At 63.8% G+C, this 12,340-nt stretch overlaps 2 protein-coding genes across 2 annotated transcripts in view; one reads left to right on the top strand and one right to left on the bottom strand.

Moving 5' to 3' along the window:
- SLC5A10 (solute carrier family 5 member 10) overlaps positions 1–5,436 on the top strand; it is a 35,233-nt gene extending 29,797 nt beyond the window's left edge. The window contains exons 10-15 of the mRNA XM_032197672.1: positions 913–1,020; positions 1,228–1,378; positions 4,352–4,520; positions 4,755–4,970; positions 5,115–5,196; positions 5,228–5,436. Coding sequence (XP_032053563.1) covers positions 913–1,020; positions 1,228–1,378; positions 4,352–4,520; positions 4,755–4,970; positions 5,115–5,196; positions 5,228–5,436 — 935 coding nt within the window. The remainder of the gene's footprint in view (positions 1–912; positions 1,021–1,227; positions 1,379–4,351; positions 4,521–4,754; positions 4,971–5,114; positions 5,197–5,227) is intronic.
- Positions 5,437–6,342: 906 nt separating this feature from the next.
- On the bottom strand, positions 6,343–10,594 carry GRAP (GRB2 related adaptor protein). Its single transcript, XM_032197673.1, has 5 exons — positions 10,517–10,594; positions 9,397–9,494; positions 8,169–8,291; positions 7,014–7,182; positions 6,343–6,528 (listed from the first exon to the last, which is right to left on the bottom strand). The coding sequence occupies exons 1-5, from the start codon at positions 10,592–10,594 to the stop codon at positions 6,343–6,345; spliced, it is 654 nt and encodes a 217-aa protein (XP_032053564.1).
- Between the last annotated feature and the right edge of the window lie 1,746 nt (positions 10,595–12,340).

Here is a 12,340-nt window from a genome sequence, read left to right as displayed (position 1 = left end):
TTGCATGGAGCCGGGCGCAAGGTGGTGTTTTGGCGAGGGGGGAAACCGAGGCACGGAGCGGTGACGGCAGCTTTACTCACAGCTGCTGGATGACAGGGGCCCGGCGCTGATCTAAGCCCCGGGAAAGGTGGAAAACCAGCTTGCAGCCTGCTCCTGCTGTGCCGGGGTGAGTCCGTGCCCTGCTCAGCGTTGCAGAGCTTGGGGGGGAAGCCCGGGTCCTGCTCCCTTTGTAGGGTTTGCAGCTCAGACACCGCTGTGTGGTGCCCATGGGGTCTGCAAGGGTGTGAGTGCAGGAAGGGGGCACCCAAAGGAAAAGAGTGGGGAGAAACGGGGTGCACATATCCCCTTCTCCTTCCTATCACATCCTTCCTGCACACCCTCTCCTTCCTATGAACCCGGCAGCCAGGCTCGTGCCGGGGTTGCTCGTGCACGTCCCCGTGCTCCTCGGGGAGAGGAGGCTGACCCGAGAGCCAGCCGGGCCATTAATATTTATGCCCGACGTTCATTTCCATCCATTTCAATATTTTATGAGCCTAACAATAAAAAAAGGCCTCAACACCCACTGAGGCACATAAGTAATTGGGCGTTGACGGTCCTGGCGCGCTGCCGAGAGCGTTGCGGGGAGCTGTGGGTGCTGCCCAGCTGGAGGTAATTGCCCCAACGGTGCACAAACCCGCCTGCCCTGTGCTCCTCCAGCCACGGCCAAGGATCCCGGCAGGGTTTTGGGGCCACCCTAGGGTGCCTGTTATGGGATTCGATGCGGGCAGGGCTCTGCGTGGTGAGATCCAGCCTGGGCACTGTGCTCGGGGCTGGGATGGGCGCAGGAGGAGAGGGAGGTTGGGGGATGCTGGAGGTGCTGGCTCGCTCTGGGAGCTTCACCTGCCTCCATCCTCACCTTTTGCTGTCCCCCAGATGCCGTGGCCTGCGTGGACCCCGAGGAATGCACCCGTGTGTGCGGGGCCGCCGTGGGTTGCTCCAACATCGCCTACCCCAAGCTGGTGGTGGAGCTGATGCCCAGCGGTAGGTCGTGACCTTGTTCCCAAGGGTTTTTGCCCACGCAGCCCCTTCCCCAGTGACCCCAACAGCAAAGCCAGGGGATGGGGGTGGTCCCGGTGCCGCTGGGTGTCCCCAAACCCCATCCGTGCCCCCGTGGATGCGCAGAGGGGATGGTTGGGGCCACCCATCCTGCTGTCCCCAGCCACAGGCTGATGTTCCCTCCTTCCACAGGGCTGCGGGGTCTGATGATCGCGGTGATGATGGCCGCGCTCATGTCCTCCCTCACCTCCATATTCAACAGCAGCAGCACCCTCTTCACCATGGACATCTGGAGGAGGCTGAGGCCGGGGGCCGGCGAGAAGGAGCTGCTCTTGGTGGGCAGGTAGGGACCGAGGGTTTTGGGGACACCAAGGGTTTTGGGGACACGCAGGGTTTCGGGGAGACCGGCAGGGCCAGTCCAGCCCTCTGTGATCTGCCTTTGTGTCTGGGAGGCTGCGCTCAGCCCGGCTGCGAGGCGCTGTGGCGGCGGAAGGAAAAAAAACCCTCGCATTATTTTATGGATGGAAGCGCTGGAGATGCAGCTGGGGCTCAGGGAGCATTTGGAAAGGCTGAGTTGTGCCCTCAAAATGAGCTCGGAGGGGCCAGGCTCAGCCACTGCCCCACGTCACCGGGTGGCACTGGGTGGCACAAGCCTGGGGTGCCCCTGGGGGGTGTCAGGTCCTGGCCCCCAGCCTGGTGCCAGGGGGTGCCCGGGGCCGTGCAGCCGCCCGCGGTGCCGTGCTCGGGGCAGCACACTCAGCGCCGGGGCATGCCCAGCACGGGGCCTGCTGAGCAGGAGGCAATGACAAGGAGGAAATCTGGGTCAGGGCTTCGGCTGGGCTGGGGCTTTGGGGAGGGTTTTCCGGCCCTGATTGTGCGGTGATGTGAGGCAGGAGGCTGTGGGAGGGTGATTTTTGGCACCCCCCCACCCGCCAACATCTCCAGGGGTGGGAAGGTGTCAAGCCGCCTGCAGTGAGTGGGCACAGGAACTGGTGGTTGTGCCCATAAAGGTGGGTAAAATAACACGGGGGCTTTGGGGAGGGTGGCTGATGGATGTCTGCAATGGGCTTCGCCCACCCTGGGCAGGAGCCAAGGGTTCTCCCAGGATTGCTCCAAATTTCTCCAGCCGTTTTCTCAGGCTAATTCCCTGCAGTTTGGAACAACACGTCTATAAGCAGTGCCCGTACTTCCACAGGAGCCTGGAAATAATTTCACAGGTGCTCAAGAAACAGCTGAGCACTGGCTGTGGATACAGCAAACGAGAAATCTTCCGGGGAGGAAAAAATGCTGCTTGAGCTCCAAGGGCCAGCGCGGGGACACAAAGCTTGGGGTGGTTCCCGAGCAGCCCCGGTCCAACCCCTCAGCATCCTCATGCCGGGCATGTCCTGTCCAGCTCCACGCAGAAGAAAAAGGGATTTGCTCATCCTCTGCTTGCTCAGCAGCGAGGCGAGGCCGGGGAAACAATGCCCCGCGTCCTGCGAGCCGAGGGGTGGCCGCCCAGCACCACGCCGGGGCCGCTGCCTGCGCCGTGATTCATCGCGGGCGTTCGGCTCTTTCACAACGGGTTTGCCGTAAGCACGGCACCCATGGGTGCCCTGTCACCTCCCCGGGGAAGAGCTGCCCCTGTTCAGGGCTGATCTTGAGCTCAAAGGGGCTTTTCTCAGCCGGGGAAGGCTCCGGTGCAGGGAGCAGGGTGCCCGTGGTGTTCCAAGCAGGGCTGGGAGCTCTGAGCCATCCCTCCCCTGCGGTGTGGCCTGAGGGGCTGGGAGGGCTCCCTGCTCCCTGGATCTGGGGATTTTTGCTCACACACAGCGGTGTCACCCGGCTGGAAATCCCCACTCACGTTTTCTGCTCGCTCTGTGGCTGGGAGATGGCACGGTGGCAAGGATGGAGGCGAGGCAGGGGGAGGTGGGATGGAGAAACCCTACAAGGGCACCCTGCTGTGGGTCAGCCCTCGAGCTCCCACACCTGCATCTTTCCCATGACCTCCCAGCATCATCTGTGGGTTAGAGAAACCCCAAACACGATTTTTTTTCTTCCACCCCGTGGGTCAGGGAGGGTGTTTTGCACTCGGGCTGCTTCCTCTTTCCGGAGAGGCAGATGGGCAGTAGCAGAGAGCGGCTGTGTCTAGAGAGATGCATTCATTGCTTTCTTTTTCTTTCTTTGTATTTTTATTTTTGAATACTTCTGCTTTTTGAGCTGAGCAGATGGAGCTTTAGGTAATGCCGTGAAGCTGTGCACCGTAAACTAGCGGGGCTGAGCTATAAATACAGTGGCACTGAGCTGTGCCACGGAGCTGCTCTCCAGCCTGCTCCGGGTACCGAGGGCTCGGCGCAGCTCCTGGCTCCCCCTGTCCTTTGCTGAGCTGCCTGAGCCGTGCACGGTTGGTTTTTGGGCTTTTTCCTGCTCAGACCAGGCCAAAAAATCTGGGGTTTGGCCAATGCCTCTGTGTTTCTGATTACAGCGAGGCAGCGGGGTGCAGCTGGGACCAGGGCGAGGATGGGGACGCTTGGGGACACCTCAGCTTTGCCTGGGCGTGGAGGTGATGAGAGCATCACCTGCAGAGCCCAAATCTGGCCAAAGCACCCACGGCTGGGGGCTTTTCAGAGCAAAAGTGCCTTTTACCTGGTGTTTCCCCACGGGAGGTGCAAATTACCAACCCCCAGGCTTGGGGCGAGGGGCGTTGGGAGCAGTCGCCTGCCCGGTGCTGCGGGACGGAGCCGGCACTGGTGCAATTACTGCGGCGCCTTGTGCAACTTTCATGAGCTTGGGGACTGCAGGATTAGGCTCTGCGTTCGAGGTGACATTTCCAGAAGTGCCTGCGGGATGTGCAAGGCTCCATCCGGAGCCCCAGGGGCCAGCTGGCCCCGTGGCTGGGGTCGTCCCCAGCGGGACCGTGCCCAAATGGTGGCACCCTGCCCTCGTCCCCCCCCGCCTCCGGGGAAGGCTGCGGCACCCGGCTCCTCCTGCAGCCGGTGGGCAGGGAGGGAAGGAGTCGGGGAGGGCTCCAGGAGCACGGCAGTGACATGAAACAGCCTCAGCCCCGGGCATGTCTGACCTGAGCCCAGACAAAGCCTCGCAGCGTCTGGCAGCGGCGTTCTCGCCGCGACGGGTGAGAAACCACACGGGGCAGGAGCATCCCGGGGATGTCAGCGTGTGATGGGCATCCTCCCGCTGCCCTCGGGGGGGTAAAACCTGCCTGCATCCCCCCAGCCAGCTCTTCTGCACCACCCTCTGCTGCGGGGCACCCCGGGGGAGATATCCCATTGCCTGGGGTGTCCGGTGGTGGCACGGGTGTCGCCGCTGTCCCTCGCAGGGTGGTCACGGTGGTGCTGGTGGTCCTCAGCGTCGTCTGGCTCCCCATCCTGCAGAGCTCCAGCGGCGGCCAGCTCTACGTCTACATCCAGGCTGTCACCAGCTCCCTGGCCCCTCCTGTCACCGCGGTGTTCGTCCTGGCCGTCTTCTGGCCCCGCGCTAACGAGCAGGTTGGGGACAGCCTGGGGACAGCGGGGGGGTGACATGGGGAAACGCCTCCCTGCCTGGGAACTGGGGAGGTGGTGCTGGAGGGGTGGGAGAGGAACGTGCAAAAGCCCCGAGGTGGCGTTTCTGGGGGCTGTGGTGAGGAGGAGGAGGAGGAGGGTCATCCCCACCACGGTTTTTGTCCCCTGCTGGGGTGATTGTCCCCCTCCTGCCGTCCCCCTGTGACCTTCGCTTCGCAGGGAGCTTTCTGGGGCTTGATGGCGGGGCTGGCGCTGGGGCTGGCCAGGATGGGGCTGGAGCTGGCGTACCCCACACCCCGCTGCGGGGTCCCCGACCCCCGGCCCTGGCTGCTGGCCGACCTGCACTACCTGCACTTCGCCGTGCTGCTGTGTGCTGCCACGGGAGCCGTCGTGGTGGGGGGCAGCCTGCTGACCCCCCCGCCGCCCCCAAATAGGGTGAGCAGCGCACGCGGGCACCCAGGACCCTTCACCCCAAACCCCCTTTGGCTGGAGACACCGGCGGCACCTGGGGCTGTGCCCTGAGCTCGGTTTGGGGGGGGTCCTGGGGTTTTTTTCTCACCGAATTTCCCCCGGTTCCAGCTGCGGGATCTCACCTGGTGGAGCCTGCCGTGGAAGCGCCCCCAGCCCTCTGTGGGTGGCACACCCCAGGGACCCCGGGATGGTGAGTGTGCCCTCGGGGGTATCCCACACAGGTGGCATCCCCGCTGCCCCCACGGCACCGTGCCTCAGTTTCCCCGTGGTCCCCTGTCCCCACGCTCCCCATCTCTCCGTGCCAGGCCCCTGCTCAGCCACCCCGGCCCTGAGGGACACCACGGAGCCCCCCGTCTGGGCCCGGGTCTGCAACGTCAACGCCGTTGTCCTGATGTGCATCAATATTTTCTGCTACGCCTATTTCGCCTAGCAGCCCGCCAGGAGGGAGGGGAATGGGGGAAGAAAAGGGGGATTTGGGTGATATTTTTTATTTGTCAGGTGTGGGATGTGGGAGGATTAAATCCACTGGTGCCACGAGCTGGGTGTTCTCAGCACCGTGTGTCCCAGGGGACCGTGAGGTTTGGGGGCAGGAGAGTGGGGGGCTGCTGTGCATGGGGGCAGAGAGACCCCGAGGAGAGGTTTTGGGGTGGGCAAATGGGCAGGAAAAAAAAAAAAGAGCAGGCGAAGCACAACCTCCACGAAGCAGCAGCTGAGAGAAGGAGGCCGCACAGGAGGGTTTCATCCAAACACACTTTACTAGCTCTAAATAAAATATTAAAAAGCCACACTTTGCAGCTACAAATGGCACCAGCAGGACTGAATTCCTCCGGGGCAGCCAGTCCTGGCACCCTGCACAGCGTTACCGAGCCTGGCCACATCCCGGGCATTTTTCAGCTGCCTGCAGCTCTCCGGGGAGCAGGGGCTTCGAAAGGTCCTGGCGAGGAGCTGCCAAACACCACGGCCCCAGCAAGAAACCAGCCCGGGCTGGGCCTGCCGTGGGGTTTCCCATTTACTGGGCACGGGACTGCGGTGGTGGAGGCTGCGAGCTGGGCTCCTGCTGCTCCCCTCTGCAGCTCCAGCGAAGTTTTTACACCTTTTTGATTTCAAAATGATTTTTTTTTGGCCCTACGCTTCCTCCCGCAGGGTTATTCATCGGCACCGGGAGCTGGGCAGCCTCGGGGTGGAAGCTTGGCCAGCCTGGCCTCCACCCCGGCACGGCCTCCGTGGGAGGACCCTCGCCGGGATCTGCAGTCCACACGGCACGGGGACGGTGTGGGGACAACGTGGGGACATGGGGGGGCCACGTGCACGGTGCAGAGCGGGGCTTTTGGGCAGCTCACTTGCGCAGGGGGTGGACGTAGTTGCGGGGGAAGAGGCCGACGCGCCCGTAAATCTTCCCCTGCCACCAGTTGGGGTCGGGGCAGTCCAGCACCTCGATGATGTCCCCGCGGTAGAAGGGCAGCTGGGAGCTGTCGTGGGCCGAGAAGTCGAACTGGGCTTGCACGAATTTGGGTCTCTTCACCTGGAGGGAAGGAAGTCCAAGGTAGGTCAGTGGTGGGGACGGGAGGCCCCCGGCTGCCGGCAGCTCCCCTGGCCCCAAAGTGGGGGGGGCACCGCGGCACTGTGCAGTGAGGACTGGATTACGAGGGGGCTTGGGCACCTGCTTTGAAGATTAGGGTTGGGAACGGAGCAAATCCTGCCACGGGGAGAGGCAGGGAGACCCGGGGTGCAGAGGAGGACCCCAGGGTGCAGGGGAGGACCCCGGGGTGCAGTGCCCCTGTTCCCGCTGTCAGCAGAGCCCCCTGGGCACCCTGCCCCTCGGAGGCACCCATCTCCCCCCTAACCCAGCTCCCAGCACCCCATTTCACCTCCACAATCACTGCCCCAGGGCACGGCTTTGCGGGTACCGGGCTCTCCTGGGTGTCACCTCCATCCTGAGGGACTGTCCAGTGCCCCCTGCCCCGCTCCACGCCACCCCTCTCGGCCCCACGGCCCCCCCAGTGGCACCTCTGGGCTCTGGTCGTCGTCCCGCAGGAAGATCTGCTGCTTCTTGGCGATGGTGGTGGTCCTGTAGAAGTCCACCAGCTCGTTGAGGGAGTTGAACTTCTCCTCCCAGAGGAAATACTTGCCGTTGCGCTCCCGGAGCACCTTGAAATGCTGGACGTGCTGCCCGTAGCTGTGGATGGAGCACGGATGTGACCCCAGGCACCCAAAACCCTTCCAAAATGCAGAGCCCAGGGGCTGCCTGGGGGGCTTGCCACCCCCATCCTGTCCTGGCTGGGGGTGGCGGTGGTATTTGGGGCCTGAACACCCACAGGGGACAAGTAGGAGAGCGGGGTGGCTATAGGTTTGGGTGCTGGTGAGCCTCGAGAGACCCCAAATCCCTGGAGGATGGAGCAGGCTGGGTTTTCCCCCGTTGTCCCCATGTGCTGGCACCTCCTCGGGGTGTCCCTGGGGGTGGCAGCTTGGGGTCCCTGTGCTGTGGGGCTGGCACGGGGCTGCTGAATGTCCCCACTGCTGCCAGCGCCCCGGGCAGGGGCAGGGACTGGGCCACGCTGGTGACGCAGGCGCGGCTCCCTTTCATTATGGGCAAGAACCTCCTTAAATGCTTAATTAGAGATTAGCAGCGTGAGAAAGTGCCTGGCTGGCCTGGGGCCGGCTCCTGCACCCTGGCCCTGGGCAGGGAAGGGGCAGCAATGGGGCGAGAGCCCCCGGGGCAGGCTCTGCCTGTTGGCACACCTCCTTGCAGCCCTGGTTGCCGATGCCAAAAATCCTCGGCCCTGCGGCACCGGGATGCTGGGGCACTGGATGTGTCCCCTGGGTGATGCTCTGGGCGAGTTGTTCCCGCAGGCCGTGCGCTCGCAGCTTGGACCCAGCCCCGTAGCTACCTGCCTGGCTGTCTTTGGGGGCACCCCAACCTGCAGACGGGGGCGAAGCAGCGCCGTGGCCCATCGCAGGAAACCGCAGGGGACGGAGGCGGAGCGGCGGCGCTGCGGGTGGGAGGAAGGGGAGGAAGGGGAGGAAGGCCCGTGCGAGGCCGTGCTCAGCACCCTGCTGCCTAACGCATCCCCTTCTGCACCAGGGCGGCCTCCCACCTTCAGCTCCTGGTCCCCAAAATGGGGCTGGGGGCTCCCCACACCCCTGCACCCCACGGGCACTCACTTGACGGAGACGGAGAACTCCCCCGGGGCGCTCTCGCTCTCGCGGATGAGGAAGGCGCCCAGGTATTTGCGTTTGAGGAGCAGCTCCTCCGCCAGGTGCCGGGAGATCCTGCCCGCGTACCACCTGTAAAAAGCACCCGGCTCAGCACCACCGACCCCATAAATGCCCCGGGGCCGAATCCCCACCCCACAGGATGGAGGCACGGAGAGCTGTGTGCCCAGGGGAGCACAAGTGGGAGCTCCCCATCCCGTTCCTGGGCTCCCCGCGGGGCTGCACCCACCCGCTGAGGTTTTCCCCTTCCCTTTCACCACCCTGATGTGATCGGGGACCACGCTGCTTTGGCAGGGAGGACCTCAGGGTGCTGCAAACACCAGAGTGCCCTCGTGTCCTGCATTGGCCTTGCAAGGACACCGCTGCAGCCACCACATCCTGTCCCTGCCTCGTCCCCCGCTGTGCCACGGGCCCCCCTTTCCCCCTCCACAACTCACAGCCCGGGGTAGGAACAGCCCTGCGGGGTGTTCAGGGGGGATCTGCAGAGCAGAAACCCCTACCTTGAGGGGTGAAGCCACCAAAACGAGCCGGAGGAGCAGGGGAGATGGGAGAATCCCCCGGCTCCATCACCGCCGAGGCTGCCCCCGAATATTTGGGGGCAGCAGGCAGTGGGCAGAGCCTCTGCTGCGTGTTAAAACCACCGGGGAGCTGACAGCCTTTGGGCTTTAGCACCAAGCATCACCCAGCCCCAGCCTGCAGGAGGCCAGGTCCCACCCAGCCCGGCTCGTTCCCCGAGCACCCAGCGCCCGCCCCGGGGTGCCCCCAGCCCACGCTCCTGCTCCCCAGCCGCAGCCCCGAGCAGATTTCGCTACGGCATTTAAATGTGATTTACCAGGGGATAATGATACATAAAACACAGGTTAAAACAGGGATAAATTATGCCGGGCTTTAATAAGACGGTAATAGGATTGTGTCTAATGCAGTTGTAATCCCATAATACTTTGTTGTTCCCCGATTATCATTTATTTAGCGGGCAGCCCGGCGCGAGGACGAATTTCTGTGTGTCTGGGGTACGTGGGTGTGCCACCACCTTTGGTGGCGAGGGCAAAAGGATCACCCAGCATTGCCACCCATAGCTCCGTGGCTCAGTTTCCCCACGTGCGGGGCTACCCCGGCTTGTGGCCAAAATTTGGGCACCAGGACCCACGGCTGGGATCGGTGCCGGGGTGGTACTTACGGGTGGGGCTTGATCTTGATGTAGTTTTTGGGGACGAAGCCCTCGCAGCCATACAGCTCGGCCTTGTACCAGTTCTGGTCATCTTCCATGTTGAGGATCTGGGGAGGGAGAGGAGCAGAGAGGCATCAGCCTGGCCAAAATCCCTATATCCTGGCCCCCCCATGGGTCAGCTGTCCCGTGACACCCCCAAAATCCGGGGCTCTGACCAAGGCTCAGATATTTTGCCCAAGACATTTTGTGGGGTTTGGGGTTTGGCTCATCCCTGGGCTGCCTGGCATCACCCCAAACCCCCGGCCAGGGAAAGGGGATAAAACCCACCCCCAGAGGATCCGGGCTGCAGCCAGCCCCGTGTCCCCCGGGGGCTATGGCAGTGTGGGAGGACGCGTCCCGGTGCGAGCAGGAGGGCTGTGACACCCGTTTGAGCGCGACACCATTTTCCAGCCTCCCACGCAGGGGCCCGGGGCGGCTGCACAGCTGTGCAAACAGGATCCGAAACCCTACAGGGCTGTGGGGAAAACACGCCGGGGAGGCAGGGCCGGGGGATGCGTGCGGCAGCTTCGGGGCCCCGGGTGATGGCTGTGCCCTCGTCGTCCCCGGGGGTTGGTGCCACTGCGTGGCCGGGGGTGCTGCAGGGTGCTGGGGGCCAGGAGCAGCCCCCGGTGTTGTGGCATCAGCCCCGTGGAGAGGGGTCGGTGGTGTGGTGCGGGAATCCTTGTTCCCATAAGTGGGGCTGCGGTGTCTGGGGGTGTTTTGAGGCTCCCCGAAGGTTTTTTGGCAGCTGAGCCCACCCCAAAGAGAAGCACCCGAGTGTTTGGGGCTCTTGGTGTTGTTGTGGAGCAGGGGAAAAATGTGTTTCAGCCCCAAAACAGAGCTCGGATGGTGCCACCGATGCCCCAATGGCCGGGGAAGCCGTGTGCCACATCCCAGCCAGGATCTCTCTGGAGATGTCCCCAGTGGCACGGACGAGCAGTACCCTCCGCTGCTGGGGATGCTGCTCTGCACCCCAAAACCCCAAAGAACAGCTCCATCTCCCCATGTAAACCCCAAAAGAGGCGACAAAGCACCGGCGTTACCCTACGTACCCTCTCCTTTCCCCCCCCAGCCACCAAACCCCCGGTACCTTCAGCGTGTCCCCTTTCCGGAATGGCAGCTCATCCTTCTCCGTCGCCTGGAAGTTGTACAGGGCCACCGACTCCATCCCGCTGGCTGCCGTGGGGTGCGAGCGGGGGGCCCCCCGGGGCTGCGTGGGGCTCGCTGCCCCACGGCACGGGGCTGTGGGGCACGGGGCAGGCGCACGGCGCTGCCGGCGGGCAGGAAACCGCGCTGATGTCAGCGCCCCACCGGGGCGAAACGGTGAGCACCACGAGGGGTGCTGCCTGCCGGCGGGCACGGCCGCCCAGATGTGCCACCCAGAGGTGCTGCCCAGAGGTGGAGGGTCCTGCTCGGGCCGTTTATTGGCACCTGTGGGATTTTGGAAGGAAATCGGATGGCGACGGGCCGGGCGCGTGGGTCGAGGATGTGGGTGAAGCGTGTGAGAGCGGCTGGGGGAGGCTTTGATGTCTCGTAGGGGCTGAGCGCCCCGGGGCAGCCCGTGGAAGGTGGCTCGGTGGGAACGGTTCTGAGCAGACGTGGGGATGCAATCGCAGAGGGATGGGCAGAGGAGGAGATAAAGGGGGTGGATGCACACACCTGGTTTCTCTGGAAATCAGACCGAAAACAACGTGCCAGGTGCCAGCCTCCAAGCGGCGAGGCTTCCGCGTGGCTGTTCCTGGCTTTTTGGGGCTGTTTTGGGGGCTGTTTTTTTCCAGCTTCCCTTTTGCAGGAAAAAATAAAAAATAAATCTATCCCTTTTAGACCAAAATGACTTCAAGCTGCTCTTGTGGGCTGCAGGCACCGTGTGTGCAGGGCTCACACTCAGGGCACCACCGGCGAGGTCGCCGCAACCACAAAAACTTCCCGGCGCATGCGTGGGCCGTGGCACGAAGCACACAGAAAATCCACCGGGCGCTGGCTTTGCTGTGCAGGGAGGAATTAACCCGGGGACAGCTGTGGCTCAGTCCCTCCTGACGGGTTTGGGCATTTTCCAGCAGGAAGCTGCTGCCATCTGCTCGGGGAGGGACGCGCCACGGTGCTCGGTGTCCATGGGAAGGGGACAGGGATGAGCGGGGTGGCTCTGGGTGTCCCCGCAGCTGGCGGTGCCCCGGTCCCTGGCCATTATCCCCAGCATGGTCCCAGGGGAAGAGGAGAGGCTGGGAAGGCCGGGGGGACCGTGGGAACTGGGTGTGTGTGCTCGCTGTCACGAGGAGGACGGGATGTGGCGAGGCCCCGCGGTCACCGCAGCCCAGCCGGACCCAGGGGACGGGGCTGGGGCTCAGCTGTGGGGCGAGAGTCCCGACCCTACAGCCCCGAGGGAGCAGGGCTGGGTGGTGTCTGGAGAAACCGCCCCATAGAGGCAGCCAGAGGGGCTTTGAGCCCACGTGCAGGAGGATTTGGACCTTGCCCCTTCTGCCTCTGCTCGCAAAGGGCACGGGATGGAGGGGTCAGGGAGAGGTGGGCGCGGAGGCGTTGGAGAGTTGGGTGGGTTCCCAGCGGGTTTGGGGGCAGAGAGGAGCAGGATGATGGCCCCGATGGGGACATTTTGGGGCCTGGCTTCCTTGGGGTCATGGCTTGGGGTGCTTTGGGGTGTTGGGCACGGGGCTGCGCCACCCTGCGGGGTGACAGAGGGCACCCACGGCCTCGGTGCAGCAGGGACCTCAGGACCGGAGCAGGATTGGGTCCTGCCAGCAGATGGCAGCAATATCCAGGGTGACACTGGGGACACTGGGGACACTGGGGACACTGGGGAGCATCCCGGTACAGCAGAATTGGAGGTGCCTGCTGCCTCCCAGCCTCCAGCTGCCTCCTTCCCTGGGGAAACCCTTCTGCCTTGCCATGGGCACCCCAA

This window comes from Aythya fuligula, chromosome 15 (genome assembly GCF_009819795.1).
Source record: "Aythya fuligula isolate bAytFul2 chromosome 15, bAytFul2.pri, whole genome shotgun sequence".
Lineage (NCBI taxonomy): Eukaryota > Metazoa > Chordata > Aves > Anseriformes > Anatidae > Aythya > Aythya fuligula.
Note: the sequence above shows the minus strand (reverse complement) of the source record. Positions and strands in the feature narration are given on the sequence as shown.